This window comes from Gymnoscopelus microlampas (assembly GCF_963454915.1).
Source record: "Gymnoscopelus microlampas genome assembly, chromosome: 15".
In the NCBI taxonomy this organism is placed as follows: Eukaryota; Metazoa; Chordata; class Actinopteri; order Myctophiformes; family Myctophidae; genus Gymnoscopelus; species Gymnoscopelus microlampas.
The window spans coordinates 43,044,552-43,065,516 of NC_139952.1; the positions used below are offsets into that span (position 1 = coordinate 43,044,552).

Here is a 20,965-nt window from a genome sequence, read left to right on the forward strand (position 1 = left end):
TGCTGCTATGGTGTACCACAACTTTTTATTTAGTTTTTCCCCTCTTGCTTTCACAGTCTGTGGGATTAACAAAAGACAAGCTGGACTTTGAGCAGTTTCATACATTTTACAACCTCATGATGTTTCCAGAAGAGAAAGAACAGAAAGAAGTGAGTGAGAAAACATTCAGAATCAACTTTATTGTCACATCACAGATTTACAGGTGTAAAGCAGTGGGTGAAATTAGTTTTTCATTGAACATCAATTCTAATACTTGTTATCGTATCATTCACGCTATCATTCTTCAATCTCAGACTCAGATCCTTACGGAGTTTAAATTATTCATCAAGGGGTAAGCTTTTTTTCATAATATTTGCAGATTCCTGCAGTGGCTTTGAATTGGAATGCATGTTAAATGGTCTTTCATCTTATTCTTAACATGACATTATGTAAGGCAGTGCTTATAGAAAATCAGCTCACCCCAAAACACGCTCGCTCCGGGTCAAATCCGGCAACCTCGGAACGGTCGCCACAAGGTATTCCTAAATGTAACCTCAGTAAAACTATGCATAAGCCTAACCTTATTCCTATATAACCTCAGTAAAACTATGCATAAACCTAACCTTATTCCTAAACTTAACCTCAGTAAAACTATGCCTAAACCTAACCTTATTCCTAAACGTAAGTTAACCTCCGTAAAAATATACGTAAATCTAACTTTATTCCTAAACATAACCTCAGTAAAACTATGCCTAACCCTAAACCTATTCCTAACCTTAAACCCTCAGTAAAACAAATACAAGAATACAAGAACCGCTCAACTCCTGTTTGAATTTAGCCAGAGACCTGTGTTGCATGTCTTAGCCCCACCCCCAAGCCCTCAGCTTTCTGTCTGTCTATTAGTGTCCCTCACTCTACCATATCATAATGTGTTTTTTTAACACTGAATAATTGTATCTATGTATCTTGATTGGACATGTTGATAGCATCTATATCTATTGTGTCTGTGTGGTGCATTGGGCCTTTTCTATCTTGCAGTAGCACAGATAATCCTGATGCCAAAGTTTTGCTCCATGACTTCCAAAGGTTTCTTCGTCAGCAGGAGGTAAAGGAACCATCTATTCTGTTATACTGTATACTTAAACCCTATACTTAGTTGACCAGATTCCCAAGGGCTCTATACTAGGCCCCTCCTGTTTTCACTCTACACTAAATATCTTAGCGCGAAAAAAGCTTAATCTACAAGCTCATTTGTAGATCGCCTATTTTTGCCTCTTTAACCAGCAGGCCTTGATGAGTTCTAGCTCATTTAAGGCCTGGCAGACACATGAGAGAACAGAAAACAAGAAGGAACACAAAACACTATAGTTCTCTCTCGCTCGTGTCCTTCAGGAGTCGTCGGCCAGTGATGAGGGCAAAGTCAGAGAGCTGATGATGACTTTCATAGATGACACCAAGAGGGAAACCAGTGTCCCCTGGTTCACTTTCCCTGAGGTGATTTTTTTTTATTTCCTTTTTTATTTCTCTGCAGCGTTCATGTCACAATCAGGGAAAGTCAATAAGTATAAAGTCAATACGTAGTCAACAACTACACAGCTCAGAGCACCGCTCTCTGCCAGAATCTGAATAGTTTTATGTGTCACAAATCCTCATTCATCAATCTGACGTAGAAACCAGCGCAGATCCCAGTGCAGAAATCAGGTGCCGCCCCAGTCCAGTTTGTCCGTCCATTTCTCTCTCTCTCACTGTCAAAGTTGACACCAGTCTTGTCTTCTCTCTGTATCATTCACAGTTTTTTAGTTTCCTGTTTTCCAAGGAGAACTCGATTTGGGATGAGAAGAAGATCAAGAACCTGGACATGAACGAACCTCTGTCTCATTACTGGATAAACTCCTCACACAACACGTCAGTCACACGCACACGCACACGCGCACAGACACACACACACACACACACACACTTGAATCGTCTCGCCAAACACAAAATGTGGCTGCTAGATAATCTTTAGGTATTTGTACTTTACTTGAGTATTTCCGATTTCCAATACTTTTACTTGTACTCCACTACATCTCAGAGGCACATTTTGTACTTTTACTCCACTACAATAATTTGAAATCTTTAGTTACTAGTTACTTTGTAGATTTTGATTATGATCACAAAACATTCATTACCTACTTCAGCTCTGTATACATTTCGGCCATTTGAAAATAGCCGATCTACAAGCTCACAATGTGTCGTGATGCGACACATTGTGAGCTTGTAGATCTGCTATTTTCAAAAAATGTGTATACATTTGAAAACTTGAAATGGGACATTCTGCATAATGAGTAGTTTCTACTTTTGGTACTTGATACCAATACTTTTACACTTTTACTCAAGTACATTTATAATTCCCAACGTTTACTTAATGTTTCTACATTGCAGTATTGATACTTTTACTTAAGTAAAACATTTGAATACTTTTTCCACCACTGTGTGTTCCCTGTGTTGGCGTGTTGTCTTCAAGGTACCTGACAGGTGACCAGCTTCGTAGCAAGTCGTCCACAGAAGCCTACGTACGCTGCCTGCGCCTCGGATGTCGCTGCATTGAGTGTCAGTGAAATGGTTAAAATATCTTGTTTTACATCTGGAAATTGTTCTCTCTCCCGTTATACAATTATACCTACCAGTAACATAAATTAACAAACAATTCTCAACTCAAACTTTATTTTTAAAGCACATTTACAAAGACCAGGGGTCAACCAAAGTGACCGGTCAGATTAAAAACAAGCAGACAGAAAACAGGAAGACAGATTAAATAGGCAAAGCAAATAACACAATTATACATCAAAAATAAGAAAATGAATTAAGACAGCATTACACAAGTAAACAAAAAAAGTAAGGGCCAGGGTTTTACGATCAGACAGAATTAAAGCAGCACTTAGTAACTTTAAAAAAAATGAATATAACATATTTTTGTCCGATTTGTATGGTAGAGCATGTTAATACAAGATAGCTTATACAATTGGGGTGGTTGTATTTTGACTCCACCCCTGATATCTTTTAAGACATTTTGACCATAGAATTGATCTGTTTGTCAAACTTGAAGTTGTTGCCGAGCATCACACCCAGGTACTTTACTGAAGTGTGGATGTTAGTGCTGAGGGGGCCCAAGGCAGTAAGAGAAGGGACTGATTTTTCCCCCCGAAAATTATTACCGTACTTTCATTCAAAGTGAGGAAGTTGTTGTCCAGCCGACTTTTATTATCTGTGAGGCTGTTTAGTAGTGGCTGAAAAGGGTCAGTGAGCATACAAGCAGCTTTTAAAGCTACTTGAGATTACCTGAGATTTGAACCTGGGTCTGTTGTTGAGCTATAATGGAATGTTTGGGCCAGCAAGATATTATTTGAGCTTTGTGCAATACCTCTTATCAACCAGTAAGTGTCCTCCTAGACCATCTCTCCACCCACCACAGTGGCTTTGGGTATATTGCCATGCTTACACCCTGCATCTAGAAATGTTGATATGAAATGTATCTCTGCTTCCAAATATGTTTTTATAAACGTTTAAACTAGACATCAGGTTGTGTGATTTTAAGTATCCTTTGTTTAATTCCAGTGGACTGCTGGGATGGCCCTGGTGGAGAGCCAATCATCTATCACGGAGGGACCATGACATCTAGAATCGAGTTTGCAGACGTGGTCAAAGCCATCAACGAGCATGCCTTCGTCACCTCAGAGTTAGCGTCAGAATAAGCCTCTCTCAATTTCTGATATCATCACCACAGGTGTGCATGCGACACACACTAAACTAAAGGTTTGGTTGTTGTTATTTCTGTTATTCCACAGATACCCAGTGATCCTGTCCATAGAGCAGCACTGCAGTACAGATCAGCAGTCTCAGATGGCTGGCATCTTTAAGGATGTGTTCGGGAACACGATGCTGACCCAACCTGTGGACGGAATCGCCGAACAACTTCCCTCTCCAACACAACTCAAGCGCAAGATTATACTCAAGGTACAGTCTCTCAGTTGCATCACTGAGAAAAATCCAGAGGATGCGGGTAGTAACAATATATGTATATTAACCCGGGAAAAAGAATGAAGGAAAATGCAAAATAGACCATAATAAAGCAAAAATAAGAAATACAATTAAATTAAACTTACAAGAAGAAAACCAGCATTTCTAGACACATGGACAACACATAAACACACCTCACTTCATTTTCCCCACCTGGCCGGAATGGCCAAAGGCGAGAGATTACATATCACTTTTGTGAGACAGAATGTTTCAAATCAGCTTGTTATAGCGCCACCATGAGGCCTATTTTGGGAAAAATAAATGCTACTAGTCCTACAGATTTTGTCCAAACCTCACGCAAATCGAGACAAATTTTCTCATATGATCAAGTCGTATCGGTCAGATTTCTTTGTATTCCCTTCCAATTGGCTATGATTGGCTTCCAAAGCTTGCGGGAGTAGGCCATTTTGCACAAGGCCACAAATCGTGAACGCTGTGTCCGATTGCCGTGAAACTTTGCACGACTAGGCCCAGGAAGAACTGCCCATCAATGTTTCAAATCAGCCTCATGTTGGCACTATAACAGGCCAATTCGCTTTTTGGCCTATAACCGTTGATCCGTAGGTTGTATAATCAAAACATTCATTCCCGTGAATTCCTTGGATTCGAACGCAACTCCCCAAGATTTTCCGCCTATTGCATTATTCTGTTTTTGCAAAACACGCTTTTTGATACTACTCCTACAGAATTTGTCCAAAACTCACCCACATTGGTGCACCTTATCTCTGTAGTCATGTGATCAAGATGTACAGTATCTGTCAGGTTTTCCAGATTCCATTCCGATTATATACGATTGGCTTTCAAAATTATATTTATACATAGATATATCCGCATTTCTGATATTTTGTTGTTCTCTTGCAGCACAAGGCTTGGGCAAAGAGCACAAGGTTGGGCAAAGAGGGCAACCTGCATATCTGGGATCCCATAGACCAGGTACTGTAAAGCAATGATCATTAATGACCTCATAATAACCCAAAGTGCATGGTAGAAGTATGAACCCCTCGCTTCATCTTGTTCTGTTTTCAACACATACAGTATAGTCCTTAGCAAGGTGGATGGGATCAATTGCTATGTGCTAGTAGGTTATTGGACTTCAAAATGAAAGATCACGTCCAACTAATTATATTTTTGTTTGCAAGAACATTGCTACAGTTCTGTAGGCTAGCATTAAGTGATTAATGTATGTAACCATGTATAATATGAATAAATCGAAACTCAACTTACTTCGCCGTTGTTGTTTTCCGCCCACCTGCCATGACACAGTCTAGATACAGTAACCATAATGGTATTTACAGTAGTACCACTGTGTCAATAGTAAATGACTAATACGTTGATGTGTCGATGTTTAGATATATTCTCTACATGTTTTACACTCCATATAGTAGTGTACTGTACAGCCTTATATAATAAACTCATATTTCGATGCCATGTTCAGATTTGAGACTGAGGCCTCTCTTTCTATCTCTCGCACTCTCATTATGTTTCTGTCTGTTTGTAATGTTTTTCGATCACAATGGAAATATTGCAGGTTTAGCGGGACCAATGATAAAATCGCGGGATGATGCAGGACTAAATGGGATTTATTTTTTTGTTGCGGGAGGGAATTATCAAAAATAAAATCATTGCGGGCATGCGCAGGAGTGGTCAGAAATCCAACGGGAGCTTTATTGGATTTTATAGAGCACTGTTATTGAATATAAAGCAATACTTATTTGCTTATATGCTCTTTCATTTTGAACATACTGACATCAAAATAATTGGACTTACTGGACTTAGTGACCACTATTCGAAATAGAAAAGTGCACCGCTCGTATCACAGATCCCTGCGAGGCCAATTCAAAGTTTGCCTACCCAAGGCTGCATCACCAAGAGGCCGATTTGAAACATGCACTAACTGCAACTCTTTAACTCCATTTCTTGTTTGTAATGTTATGTTCTTCTAATGGTGAGGTATCGTTCTACAGTAGCATCACATACTACGTAGCTATTGGTTTTCTCTTGCAGTTTTCTAAGCAAAATTAGTAGTCGGGTAAAGTGGATACTTTGATTCAGAAATGTATTTTAATCTCTGATTTTCTCTGCAGCGGTGGAATACACACTACTGTAAAATCTTAGATGGCAAACTCTATTATGCAGAGGAGCAGGACAAACAGGAAGACCCCAGAGAGGTAAAGCAGTGAGTGGGGTGTCTGATGGGTGCCTCTCTTTGCCTCCAACCATCCTCCTTCCTCTGTCTTTATTAAACCATTCAATCCTGGAAATTATCTGTGTCATTTTAGATTTCTTTGGCTATTCTTGTAGATCTGCTATTTATTTATTTTTAATCGTGAAAATGTGTGCAAATCTTTGAATATACAAAATTTTAACTCAAATCTTTGCTTCTGGGTTTCCCTGGAACAAAATTAGTCTTTTCTATCAATTAGTCACCCCATGGAGACTTGAATTCATGGATATCTTTTTGTTTTTGTCGCATTCCTAAGCCAATAATTTGATGACCGGCAGCGGTTCCGGTAGGAGACACAAAGAGTCTCCTTTGTGTCTCCTACCGGAACCGCTGTCTAGTAGTCCGCTGGTTATCAAATTATTGGCTTAGGAATGCGACAAAAACTAGAAAATATCCATTCATTCAAGTCTCCATGGGGTGACTAATCGATAAAAAAACATTTTTTGGGGGTGAACTATCCCTTTTAATGGGTTATAATTTCAGCGCCACCGCTCGGAGCGGTGGTTCTACGGCTGCGTGCCAAAGGGCAGGCAGACGTCTGAGAGGCTGCTCCGGGAATTCTGTGCCGAGTCTGGTGGCGGAGATGGAACCTTCTTGGTCCGAGAGAGTGACACATCTGTCGGAAACTACACTCTCTCCTTCTGGTACTATGTCCAGCTGATTCATTCATGTTAGAATGCAACTTGACCTGAACATTTTTAGTACAACATGACGCCATAGCCTATATGATTATAGCTTTTTAACCCTTTAAAACCGGGGAAGTATCTGTGATTTAGAGTGAAATAGAAGATATAATAGCAGAAAAATAGCACATGCTTGCGTGCAAGATTATATATCTGCTATTTTTGAGAACCACTATACATCTGCTATTTTTGAACATTTTAGAAAAATCTTGAAAGTGTTCTTTTCTTTTTCTGTTCTGGGGGTCCCTGGCAAAAATAAAAGTTCAGATGGGGGTCCGCAGCCAAATATATATATCATATTGGGGCCGGTCTCCTTGGCACTAAAACGCTTGAGAACTACTGATATAGAAGGCATTTGTAAAATCGGCCTCAGGTCTTAATGGGTTAAATTGACTAAACATTTCTGAAATTGCTTATAATTAGCAGAAAATAACCTACCAGGGAGGCACATTTTTCTATGAATTAATGGTGTGTACGCTGGCTGGCATGATGAGGGTGTTTAATTAGTTGTGTGTCATTATTCTATGGTATGAAAACATTAATGTGTATTACGTGTACCTATAGGCGCCGTGGCCGTGTCCATCACTGTCGTATTCAATCTGGTTCAGAGGGTTACAACCTGACACCTCAGCGATACTTCACCGCCATCTACACTCTGATCCAGCATTATCAAGACAGCCCCATGCGCTACGAAGGGTTTGAACTGTGTCTCACAGATGTCATGCCTCAGCCTCACCCACACCTGAGAGAGGGGTAAGTCTTTACTTGACCACATGCACATGCCGTGGTGCATCCGGCTTTGTCGAGCGTCTATACGGACACAATTGGCCCGTGTTCAGGTGAGGGAAGCCGGGCGGGGAGGGTGATATTTGTCACTGCACTCCTACGGGCTGGAATTAATTGGAATAACGACTAAATTGGGGAGAGAAAGGGGGGAAAAGCAAGCACAAAAAAAAGAAAAACACACGCATGCACTGATCTGTAGGCCTACCTCTACACACGCAGTCACAATTCCCACCTATGACACCAGCACATGCACTCATAATCATCACACATATACACAAAGCCACACTTACACACAAACTCTTAGACCTGCGTGTGTGGTTTTACAGTTGGTTCTACAGTAACCTGAGCAGAGGCCAGGCGGAGGACTACCTAATGACAATCCCCAGAGATGGAGCTTTCCTCATCAGACAGAGAGAGGGAGAGCCAGACTCCTTCGCCATCACCTTCAGGTAGCAGTGGTACATTATGACACAATACATACAACCCTGAGAACCCTTTCCGAGTCTGTCAGTAGATGACACACATTAACAGTATGTGTAGTTCATATATTTATAACCCACTTAATTTATATGGATCTCCACACACTACAAAGCGGAACTATTTTAATACTTAGTCTTAACCACTTAAGCTCTATTCTATAATTCAGGTATTCAGAAAAAGCGGATCTACAAGTAATAGTGTATATTTTTTAAACATTTTGATTTGTTTTTTACAAATTTTGACTTTTCACCTGTTAAAACTCATTGACTGCTAGAGTTAAAACATCGTCAATAGCTGCCCTTGCCAGCGATTCCGGGCGTTTTCACTAACCTTTGAAAAATCATAGAATATTTTCCTTCACAACGATCCACCCGCCGATCGCTTTAAAAGACGTAGGAGAGCGGAGAGCCGGGACTATTTCACTTTTTTAGAGTAGAGTTAGAAAAAAACTCTTGCAGAATCTGTCCGATCTGCTCCCGATGCTGAAGTACCTTTTGCCAGAGGGCAACAGGGTGAACAGTCCATTATGTGGGTGGGTAGGGTCAGTCATGATCTTTTTGGCCCTAGTCAGGCAGCGGTTGTCAGCAACATCCTTAATGTCATGTATGAACCATGCATTAACCATGTCATGGTTAATGTGGCTAAATGTCACAATTAGAATTGGACAACAAGTTATTTGTCATATTTGTCCTCACTTGCTTGTTGTCCCTCAGAGGAGAAGCTAAGGTGAAACACTGTCGCATCCAGAAAGAGGACGGTATTTTCCGCCTGAGCACCACCATGGAGTTTGACAGCCTGGTGGAGCTGGTCAACCATTTCAGGAAAAGGCCACTGTACCGCAAGATCAAACTACGTTACCCAGTCACCCCTGAGTTGGTGAACCGCTTTAGCATGGTGAGTGAGCAGGTCTGCAGGGGAGGGAGGATGCATGATAGGCCAAGTTTAAGGAACTACGTGGCCTATTTCTTGCCTAAAATGCACAATTTCAATTTCATTTACAAACAAGCTGCCAGAGATTTGTATCGAGTGTACTGTATGTGAGCTCCCCAGCCATGCAGGCACAGCTCACTTTTAGTAGTGGAGCTCTTGCTGTAGCCAAGGTTATAATAGTTTTGGATTTTTCATTTTCGTTTTAGTTTTAGTTTGTTTTGAATATATTTGTTCTAATTCAGTTAGTTTTCATTAGTTTTTTGCAAGTTTGTATTAGTTTTTATTTTTGAAAATGCTAATAGTTTTAATTTGTTTTAGTGTTAGTTTTAGGGTTATTTGTCAGGTGCAGGATTGAAAAGGTAAGTATTGTGTCATAAAAACAAAAGATAGCATTTATTTATACATTTGGTACAGCAAAATCAATAACTTCATATTATCCCAAAAACCTTATAAATAAACAAAAACTAAGGGCATTTTGTCTATTATTTCAGTTTGTTTTAGTTCGTTTTGTAAACACATAATACAGTTTCAGTTATCGTTTATTTTTTGTGTTCTAGTTTTTATTTAGTTCAGACAATGTTAAGTTAGTTAGTTTTCGTTATTTTGTTAGTTTCCGTTAACTATAATAACCTTAACTTGTTATTTATTTACAAGGGTGTCACTCATAACTCAAACCCATGTATTGCATTTAGCAAATGTCCACACTATACAGAATACATGAACTCCTAACTGCTGATGTGAATCCAGTGTAACTCTGTCTATAGGAGAAGAAGGACTGTGCTTCTCTCTATGACATGTATGTGGACCCCAATGAGACGGAGCCATCAATGGTGCAGGTATTCATTCACCATTCACTTAATTATGCATACAGTATGTATTCTCTTCATTGCTTCCCCTAATGATAGGCTTGTGTGTGTGTGTGTGTGTGTGTGTGTGTGTGTGTGTGTGTGTGTGTGTGTGTGTGTGTGTGTGTGTGTGTGTGTGTGTGTGTGTGTGTGTGTGTGTGTGTGTGTGTGTGTTCGTGTCCTAGCCTTCAAATACTGTCAGAGCCCTGTACGCCTACCAGGCCAAGGGGCCAGACGAGCTCAGCTTTGGTGAAGGAGATCTGATACATAACGTTACCAAAGAGACTGAAGGATGGTGAGGCCACACACTCTCTCATACACATGGCACAGAATAGCACTGTATTAGTACCAAGATCCATTGGACATCTTTAGTCCATGTACTGTAGTGCTGGTCTTCAACAGCTTCTGAGAATATGCTCACAGTGTGGTTTTGATTTTGATATAACATACATAGCTAAAAAGAGCTCCTGATTGTCTGAAGTAGGGAAGACGGACCACTTCTATCTGTCTGGCACTGCCCGTAATGTGTGCAGTGAGTTTACTTATTTGGGCCATATTATCTTAAATTACTTGTAATATGTAAGATGTTTGCTGACTATGTCACGAGCGATGCTTGTGCGTCTTGACTGCTATTCATGGCACCTACAGGTATACAGTCCAGTGATGCTCGACCATTGAGATATTTTCCTGCAACATTTAGGACGTTCATTCCACCATATATATATATATATATACCCCCCCCCCCCCCCCCCCCCCCCACAGATTAGCGCCGGGCACATCACGAGCGACGACACACACAAGCACACACTAACAGGCTCTTATAGGCCACAGCATAAGAATACTGTAGATGCATTTAACAAAATGTTGACACTTTCCGCTCATACAGTACATCACTGCCCTGACCATATTATGCAAAATGTCACTTCAGAGCAGCACCAGAATGAGCGAGTGTTGGGATGTACACGATACAGTACTCTGCGTTGCAAAAAGATCTCTGCTTTCCTCCAGGATTCATCACACTGTTCTCTACTCTCCTATTCTCTGCAGGTGGAAAGGGGACTGTCACGGAATGGTGCAGATGTTTTTCCAATCGAACTACGTGAAGGAAGTGTCCAGTAATGTCACGCCTGAGACTAAACAGAAGGTACATTAGAACGTCATTGATAGATTGATAAGAATTGGACTAGGACACACTCAACAACAGCCTATCTACTAGGGGTCTAACGATACAGTAACTGCATCAATTTTAATTTCAACAATCGAAGTATATAGATATGTAAACAGCAACGTATCGAATCGTTTGACTTTGTATCATATCGTATCGTTTTGCAATGAAAATGATCTATTGTATCGATAATACTAAGTACTTGTGCGTTGTATTTGCAATTTTAAGAATACAAAATAAGAAGAGGGGTTTAATTACTTTTCCATTCCATATAGCTACACTTTGTCTATCGATACATGTGTGTCTTCATGTCAAGAATCACTGTGTTTACTTATTTATATCCATAATAATAAATGTTTCCCTTAAAAAATCTGCATTATCCACACGTTTCACACAGATTTAATTTCTTTGCTAAATAGCGACTGTATCGATTTTAAATCATTGTATTGTATCGTATCGCCATGAATGAACCAATATCGGCCATGTATCGTATCGTCAACCATGTATCGTATCGCTGTTAAAATGTATCGTTACACCCCTACAGAACTATCTACAATATTGCAACGCATCGCATCATGACACCTTGTAATCTTGTAGATCTGCTATTCTGCAATTTTAGAATGTTTTTTTCTTTGTTCTGTGTAATGAAACAGGAACAGGCCAACCCCATGGGTACACTCTGTCAAGGTGTGGTGGACATCATTAAGTGTACGGTCCAACGTGAGCCCAACTGTGAGTATATCTCTGTCTCTGTATGTGAGGTATTAAAACACTGCTTTGTGCATTTATGCCTGGTTCCTGACAAAGTCTTAGCAGAACACAAGTGTGAACACCATGCCGGCAGCGTCATGACATTGTTTGCTTATTCTGAGTGCAACTCTTGAATTCATAAACTCAAATAAAGATTGTGTGTGTGTGTGTGTGTGTGTGTGTGTGTGTGTGTGTGTGTGTGTGTGTGTGTGTGTCCAGCAAAGAATGGGAAGGATCACGTGATGACTCTGCAGGACGTGGAGAATGACAGTCTGCAGTTTGCCTTGTCAGCAGACACAGTGGAGGAGCTTTATGAATGGTACCAGCTGGCCTGGTCCTATTCCCACAACTCTCAGGAGAGCGAGCAGGTAATAAATGAACTTTAGGCTAGTGAATTTGCCTTGATTACATACAATGTATTACATAAGCACCAAAAATGAGTGTCAAACAGCATTTTGATATGCCATACCATTTGGCTGTAATTGGCTTCCAAAATGAGTGGGATTGAACCAAAAATGCTACATATAATCATGGTAATCACCCCCAAATTTGAAGAGTCTCTTCTGACCATAGATGCCATAGATGCAAGAAGTTTAAAGGGGTATTTCACTTTCAAACATGTTTGGGTTCATTTTAACGTCTACTCAGGCTTTTTTGTTTCACCCCAGACAGTTTTTAAGTTGCTTGATTCAGTATTTAGATATTTGATATTCATTTGATCAGTCACGTCCCCTTCCTATATAAACCCATTGTAACTTCAAACTCCATTTTAACCATGCTAGATTCATTGAAATGAAAACACCCGTCCTTGGTTCTGATGACTGATATTGTCCTTCTAATGCGTGAGGGGGCTGGGTTTATTCAATTACTTTTTTTCACAGTTCTTATAGTGGTATTAGCAAAAGACTGTTGTTATATCTAATATTTTACATTGTTTAGGGTAAGTGATATTTTTTGGTTAAAACAAAAAGTATTTTGTTAAAAGGTTAAAGCACTCTATTCTGATAGTAATCGTTGCTATAGAGTGTTTGTTCAGTAACAGGAGTCTCCCCGTCTCTCCAACTCTTTAATAAACAGAAAATACATTTTCCGGTAGGTGTCAAAATCTCAGCCAATCAGGAGAAAGTACCCATTTTTAAGCTTCATTGTTATAGTGTTCCAGTTCCAATTTTGCATGCTCATTTCTTAGTGTCATCACTTCCAATTTCACTTGTTTAATCTGTATCCTGATTGAGTTCTCTGTCCTGATTGGATAAAATTGGAAATGAAAATGAAACGAACATGCATTTTCTGTTTTATAAAGAGCTGGAGAGACAAGGAGATTCCTTTTACTGAACAAACACTAATGAGTACTATCAGAATATAGAGCTATTTAACACTTATTTTAACCAAAGAAAATCACTTACCCTACCTTTAAGTATACTTTTCTTAATTAAATGTCATGCTTTTTATTTTAACAGGGCAAAGGGGGGAAAGCACACCCGGATGGGAATGCTGCTGAACACGGTGAAAAATCTAGTGTGAAGAAAAAGCCATCTTTATTACAAAGGATACGACATAGTACTATTCGACATGCTGTTGAGGTGCTTTTACTTTTATTGAGATTCCTTTAATGTTTTTATTTGAGTTATAAACTTAAAATGTGCCTGAATGTCTGTTCATATAACTATGATTGAAAATGTATATTGATATATTTAGGCGGTACTTGAGAGATCTGTGTCATCACTTTTTCAAGTTAATTTGATGGTGTTGAGGCTGTAGTCGCTAGTCTGTCAGAGATGTTATGCTAACAGGAAGTGGTTGCTTTGTTCTGTCCAACTTCAGCAACTGACCCACAAGAAGATTGAGACTGCCAAGGAGATGTCAGACCTGGTGGTCTACTGTCAGTCCGTCAGCACGGACAAAGACAAGTTTGGTATAGCGCGCACACACACACACACACACACACACACACACACACACACACACACACACACACACACACACACACACACACACACACACACACACACACACACACACACTGTAACATTATAATGTTACACAAAAAAAATAATACACACAAATGGTCTCATCCGTAGATAAAATAACCGGAGACACCTACAAAGAGGTCCGCTCCTTCGGAGAGAACAAAGTTCCATTTCCGACCCCAGGCTTCCTACAGTACAACCGCACCGGGCTGAGTAGGATCTACCCTAAAGGCGAGCGTGCCGACTCCTCCAACTATGACCCTTACCCTATGTGGGCCGCTGGTTGTCACATGGTGGCGCTGAACTTCCAGACTCCAGGTCAGTGCACGGGCTGTCGTCCACTTAGGCCTTTTTTTATACTTTGTCATACAGCGGTTTCAAATAGCTGATCTACAAGCTCACAACGCATTGAGTCGTAATGCGTTATGAGCTTGCACATCTGTTATTTTTGCTTTTTAAAATTAAGATACAATTTTATAAGATTGAAAACATGTATTGTTTTTATTTTTTATGTTTTGCCTATAAGGACATACCCAAATTAGGTATGACCCTGATGAAGATGCTCCTGGCATCAAAACATTAGCACTGATATAGCACCTTATAAATAGAAAAGGCATTCAATAGTCTCCAGTGTCTCCTTCCTTCTGTATACACACATTAGGTATGTCATAACACTGCTGTTTGACTGGTGGCTTCGATAATAATGGCTGCAGCTTAATTGTTTTCCTTTTTTCTAACCCTTGTTCTTTAAATATATGCTGCATTTTTTCCAGAGTCAACCTGAACAGAATTTACCCTTGAATACAAAGCACCCAGTATTCAGCCCACTTTACATTGCAGGGTCTTAGGATCAATATGGTCACGCAACATGAACCAAGATGTTCATACAATGTTAGATCTGTCCTGTCGAAAACTCCTCTGATTGTAAAAGTTTCACTTTTGGTTGTTGGATAACAGATAATATACGATAATTTCATCTTTGTCTAGACAAATCCACCCAGCTGAACAGCGCCCTCTTCACTCTGAATGAACGTACAGGATATGTTCTGAAGCCGAAGTTGAGGCATCCTGATGACCTCAACCCTCAGGACAAAAAGGTGGCCAAGTGCCACATTGACATCAGGGTAGGTCCCCACAGAAACACACTGGTGCTGTTGTCATTATATGACAATTTCCCCCTCCTCTATCATCCACTTCTCCTCATACTGACTATACACAGTAAAATATGAGTTAAAGTTAATTTAACTCTAACATCAGTGTTACAGTTTGCTGTGCTACTTCTCTGTTATGGCATGGCATGCTCATGACCTCGGTGTATATATAATGATGTGACATTCATTGTGTTTGCTGTCTGCTGCCCCATGCAGGTGCTTGGAGCCCGGCACCTTCCTAAGCTAAACCGAAACATCAGCTGCCCTTTTGTAGAGGTTGAATTGTGTGGACATGGACAGACAGAGAAGAACTTCCTCAACGAGGAGAGCAAGACCGTCTTCAAGACCGTTGTCTTTCGTAAGTTGGGGGGGAATGTTGGACGAATGCCGTGTTAAAGGGAAGGTTGTGTGTGACGTCAGACCAGAGCTCATGTACCGAGAGCCTACCTCCTAGGGGGAGGAAGGGAGGTAGAGGGTGAGAGGGAAGGAGGGATAATCCAGCCAGTGCTGGGTACCGAAACCTGAACGTGCCGATCAACGCATTACCTTTTTGTCAGGCTAATGTCAGTACAATAACTCTGGCAACACCGGGCAAGTTGCTAACATGGCATGAAGCGCTGCGTTACCGTTTTCTGCTTGTTTTAAAATGAGGCTGCTATAATTCTATAAGAGTTATAAGAGTTTGCTTCCATTTTGGTGTGTGTTTCCCAGCTGATAACGGTCTGAATCCAGTGTGGAGGGCTCCTGCGGAGCCAGGATTCTTTGAAGTGTATGAGCCAGAGCTGACCTTCCTACGTTTTGTGGTCAGTGAAGAGGACATGTTCTCAGACCCTTACTTCCTCGCTCAGGCCACGTTTCCTTTTAAAGGCCTCCGCACAGGTGGTTTCCACATGCACACGCACACAAAATACAACAGCATGTACTATGTGTGTGTGTGCATACCGCACGTGTGCACAATGGTACGGCTTGTTTATTGTGTTTCATGTTTTGGCAGGTTATCGTTCAGTACCATTGACGAATGGCTACAGTGAAAGCTTAGAGCTGGCCTCTCTGTTGGTCCACATTGATATAAAGGGGTGGAGCAACGCTATGGCAACGACCCTCGACCTTGAAGCAGCGTGGTCTCAGACTCCTGCCCACAAAAACCCAGACAAAATCCCAAGCAGAACTGGGTCACGCAGACTACAGGTTTGATCTTTCACACACATTGGCCCTCATTTATCAATGGAGCGTAAAAAACGGCTTATTTTTTTGCTCAAATTCGGCCGTACACCAACGTCCAAGTGGCATTTATCACAGGATCCTATACAGCCAATCCTAGCGTACATTTGGTCGGAGTTCTGATAAATCTGGCGGCTGAAACCGAGCGTCATTTAAATAATTCTCGAAATGCCCTGATTTTATGACATGAAGTGAGGCCCGCCTCACTGCCTGTCAAGTCACACATACACACACGCACACGCACACGCACGCACACACACACTTACCTACTTGCAAACCCAACTGTGTATTTGGTGTATTCCGTAACGGTACAATCTTTGTCAAGTAGGCTAGTAGCCTACATGAATGACAGATTATGACATCTCATCGCCATCAATGGAATACGTTTGTAATTAAATTATTTAACCCATACCGAGCAGTTACACTAAAATAAAGCAGTCATTCCGTGAGACTCGGGCGGGCTGCAGTCCCATGCTGCCACATTAACGAGAGATAGCCTGGAGAGGCAAAGTTTTGTAACGTCGGGTTGTATCCTCAACCCAGGTTCTATAGGACACGCTGGGAGACCTCACCTCACTGTCCATGAAAAGATTACAGGTGCGCCACCGCGCTGGTTCCGACTCCCGAAAATGCTCTCGCATAAGTGCTTGTATATTTTGAAAATAGCAGATCAACAAGCTCACAAAGCGTCGTGATGCGACGCGTTGTGAGCTTGTATATCTGCTATTTTCAAATAGTCAATGCAGCCAGATCTGCAATCTTATCTGAATGACTGTTAAAGCAGTTTGTTTAAATTAGTTTATAAAATGTTTTCACAGGGATTATTTATGAGTGTGTTAGATATACATTTTGGAGTGGATACATATGTTCAGATGCCTGTCAGACGGTCAGACAATGCTGCTCCGCATGTCTACAATGACGTGAGATCTGAGCGGGCCGTAGGCTGAAATCAACGTCATGATATATTGATAAATGCCGAAAGTTGCGGTGATCTCGCCGTTCGCCCATTATTTGGTCTACACCGCGTTGATGAATGAGGGCCATTTAGTCTACGAGTCGGAAGAGTCACTTTACTGACCAGTGTGAGGAATCTGAAATTAGCCGATCCAGGAGCTCACAAGGTGTCGCGTTGTGAGCTTGTAGATTGGCTATTTTCACAGAATGTTCCATCTATTTTTGCAGAATGTTTGTCTATTATGATAATTATGCAGAGCATAAAGATGCTTTGTGTGGTTACGGTGGATTGGTTCTGAAATGCAGTTTCCCAACCCCCCTCACCATCAGAATGTCTATATGGCAACGACCCCCAACCTTGGAGCAGCATGGACTCCGACTCCTCCTACCAGTAGAGGAGTCCCGCCCCCAAACCCTGCCAGACCGCCAACTGGGGCGCGCAGACTACAGGTTCGAAGTTTTGTCTAAATGTTCAACTTTTAGTTGACTGCGGTACCCCAGGGCTCTATAATACTTGGTCCGCTCATTTTGCCCTCTACACCAAATGTCTTTGCCAAGAATAGCAGATGTACGAGAAGCTCATTGTGTGCTTGTAGATCTGCTTTTATCGTTGAATGTGGCCTGGCTCCTTAGATCTTATCCCCTCCCCGTGTGTGTGTGTGTGTGTGTGTGTGTGTGTGTGTGTGTGTGTGTGTGTGTGTGTGTGTGTGTGTGTGTGTGTGTGTGTGTGTGTGTGTGTGTGTGTGTGTGTGTGTGTGTGTGTGTGTGTGTGTGTGTGTGTTCTAGCCTCAGAATACTGTCAGAGCCTTGTATGACTTCCAGACCGAGGCACCAGATGAGCTCAGCTTCAAGGAAGGAGACCTGATATACAACGTGTCCAGAGAGAAGGGCGAATGGTGAGGCCACACACACACACATGGCACAGCATCGTACTGTATTCTGGTACAGTGGTTCTCAACCTGTGGGTCGGGATGCCCAGTGGGGTCCCCACATGACTTTTGGGGGGTCCCCAGGTGACAATGAAGTGACAATTTAAGGACCCTTAAGACCTTTTTAATACATAAAAAAAAGAAAGACCACTGCATCATCAAAATGAATCAACAAACTACTATGAAAACTGGTCAAACATTGGCCAAATTGTCAAATAATATATGAGGTAAGAAATTATGAAAATAGCCGATCTACAAGTTCACAAAGCCGCGCGACTTTCCCCCCCGTTTTTTGGTACTTTATTTCGGTTTTAGGGGTAGGGTTAGGTTAGGGTTATAGATATATAATTTAAAAAATATATACATTTTTTATTGTTGGCTTTGGATAAAACATTGGTGGCTATAGCCACCGAAGCTCCCCCGTAACGACGCCACTGAGTATTGACTGTGCTGAACCACAACAAGGTAAAGGCTGCGTAGCATTAAGGCCAGTACCACCAAAAATAGCTTTTTCCCCGAAGCTGTGAGGATTATGAACTCCTGACCTTGATATGATCATCGCATCAGTGATCTAGTGATCTGTGAAATTGCTGTTTTTAATTCTGCTGCTTTTTTTATTCTGTTGTTGTTATTGCACAGTTTTTTAGTTTTTGTTGTGTTTAGGTGTATTTTATTTATTCTGCCATGACCAGGACCTGGGTAACACATTTCGTTCTGTAATGAAATGACAATAAAGCTCCTTGAACCTTGAACATGTAGTCTCGCGGTTTTCAAATGCTTCCTTCATACAGTCTGGAGCAACGGAAGCTCTGAAAATGATCAAGTGATCAAAGCGGATGTGAAGCCTCCTCCCCGCTTCCGTTTTGTCTTTACAGTCGCAAAAATGTATCCTAATAGAAATCAAAATCATCTAAGCATATATAGCTCGCTGCTTAGAAGAAATGGAAATTAAAACATTTAATGTAAAGATATCTTAAAATATATATCCGTGAACGGAAATGACGAACAGATGACAGCTTCCTCGGATTTCAGGAGGTGTAGTTCCAGACTCTATATAGCATCCAGAGTTTGTGGAATAGTTGTCTACACAACATTACTCAGCATGTTATTCCAATTTGGGATATTGCGTTCATGATATATGTACTTAAATACAGTACTTATACTTAGTTACTTAAATTTACACCGCTGCTAAGGGCTGACAAGCAGCACCTGAGAAGAGCAAGCATTGTTGTGACGTCCAGTACTCTCTGCGTTGCAAAAATATCTCTGCTTTCCTCCAGGATTCATCTCACTGTTCTCTACTCTCCTACTCTCTGCAGGTGGAAAGGGGACTGTCATCTCACTGTTCTCTACTCTTCTACTCTCTGCAGGTGGAAAGAGGACTGTCATCTCACTGTTCTCTACTCTCTTACTCTCTACAGGTGGAAAGAGGACTGTCATCTCACTGTTCTCTACTCTCTTACTCTCTACAGGTGGAAAGAGGACTGTCATCTCACTGTTCTCTACTCTTCTACTCTCTGCAGGTGGAAAGGGGACTGTCATCTCACTGTTCTCTACTCTCTTACTCTCTACAGGTGGAAAGAGGACTGTCATCTCACTGTTCTCTACTCTCCTACTCTCTGCAGGTGGAAAGGGGACTGTCATCTCACTGTTCTCTACTCTTCTACTCTCTGCAGGTGGAAAGGGGACTGTCATGGAATGGAGCAGATGCTTTTCCCTGCGTGCTACGTAGAGGAAGTGTCCAACAATGCCAGGGAAGCAGGTAAACATTAGAACTTAAACTAATGGGGGGGTTGGCGAAAGGGCCTACTCTGTGTGGAGTTTGCACATTCTCCCCGTGTCTCTCAGGGTAGTTAATACCCTCACAAAAACATTTAGTAATCCTGGTCGCTATAACTCCTCCCCAATGACAGCCGGGGTGTCTGATAGAAAGCACTTTGGTTCAACTTCGGTTGTTTTTAAATGTGCTATATAAATAAAGGTGACTTGACTTGACTTGATGGAGGGGAAGGGAACTGGTTGTAATAACGCGTTCCTTCCACGCGCTACGCTTCAACATAATATGTGCTGTCCTCCACTTTTGTTTTAGAATAAAAGAGAAGAAAATAAACAACAGTCTATTCTACCCATGAGAACATCACCTGCCAAGGTCCGGCTGCATCTCCATCTGAGGGCTTCTTTCCCTGCATGATGGTGGTAACATGTAGAACCATGTTGCAGAATCCTGAATAATGTACATTTAAAGGTGTTATAGGATTTTTTTTTGTTTGTTTGTTTTGTTTGAATAAGTGTTAATTAGCTCTGTATTCTGATAGTAATCATTGCTATAGTGTATGCTCAGTATAGTGATCATTACTATAGTGTATGCTCAGTAACGGGAGTATTCCTGTCTCTCTTTCGCTCTTTAGTGAAGAAATGCATTTTCAGGTTGTGATACCATTTTCATCCAATCAGGAGAGGAATTCATACACGATACAGGATAAACCAAAAAAAAATGGAAGTGATGATGATATGAATATAATAATAAACTGGAACACAATAAAATGTAAACTTATAAATGGGTTCTCTCTCCTGATTGGATGAAATTGGAAACCCACCTGAAAATACAATTTACTTTTATTACAGAACGGGGAGACCAACGTTACTGAACAAACACTATACTATAGCAACGATTAGGTCTACTATCAGAATATTGAGCTTTGACATTTTTTAAAGAAAAACATTTTGTTTTAGCCCAAAAATATGAGCTTAGCTTCTCTCTTTGAGCACATTGGATGTACAGTAACCCACTGTCACTTGTTGTCAATCGATGTTTGATTCTGGCTTACAGAGAATAATT

General features: G+C 41.0%; 1 protein-coding gene across 1 annotated transcript in view; it reads left to right on the forward strand.

Annotated features, from left to right (window-relative positions):
• Positions 1-20,415, forward strand: part of LOC311061803 (1-phosphatidylinositol 4,5-bisphosphate phosphodiesterase gamma-2-like) — a 90,057-nt gene extending 69,642 nt beyond the window's left edge. The window contains exon 38 of the mRNA XM_084080500.1: positions 20,216-20,415. Coding sequence (XP_083936626.1) covers positions 20,216-20,220 — 5 coding nt within the window. The 3' untranslated portion in view covers positions 20,221-20,415. The remainder of the gene's footprint in view (positions 1-20,215) is intronic.
• Positions 20,416-20,965: the final 550 nt, after the last annotated feature.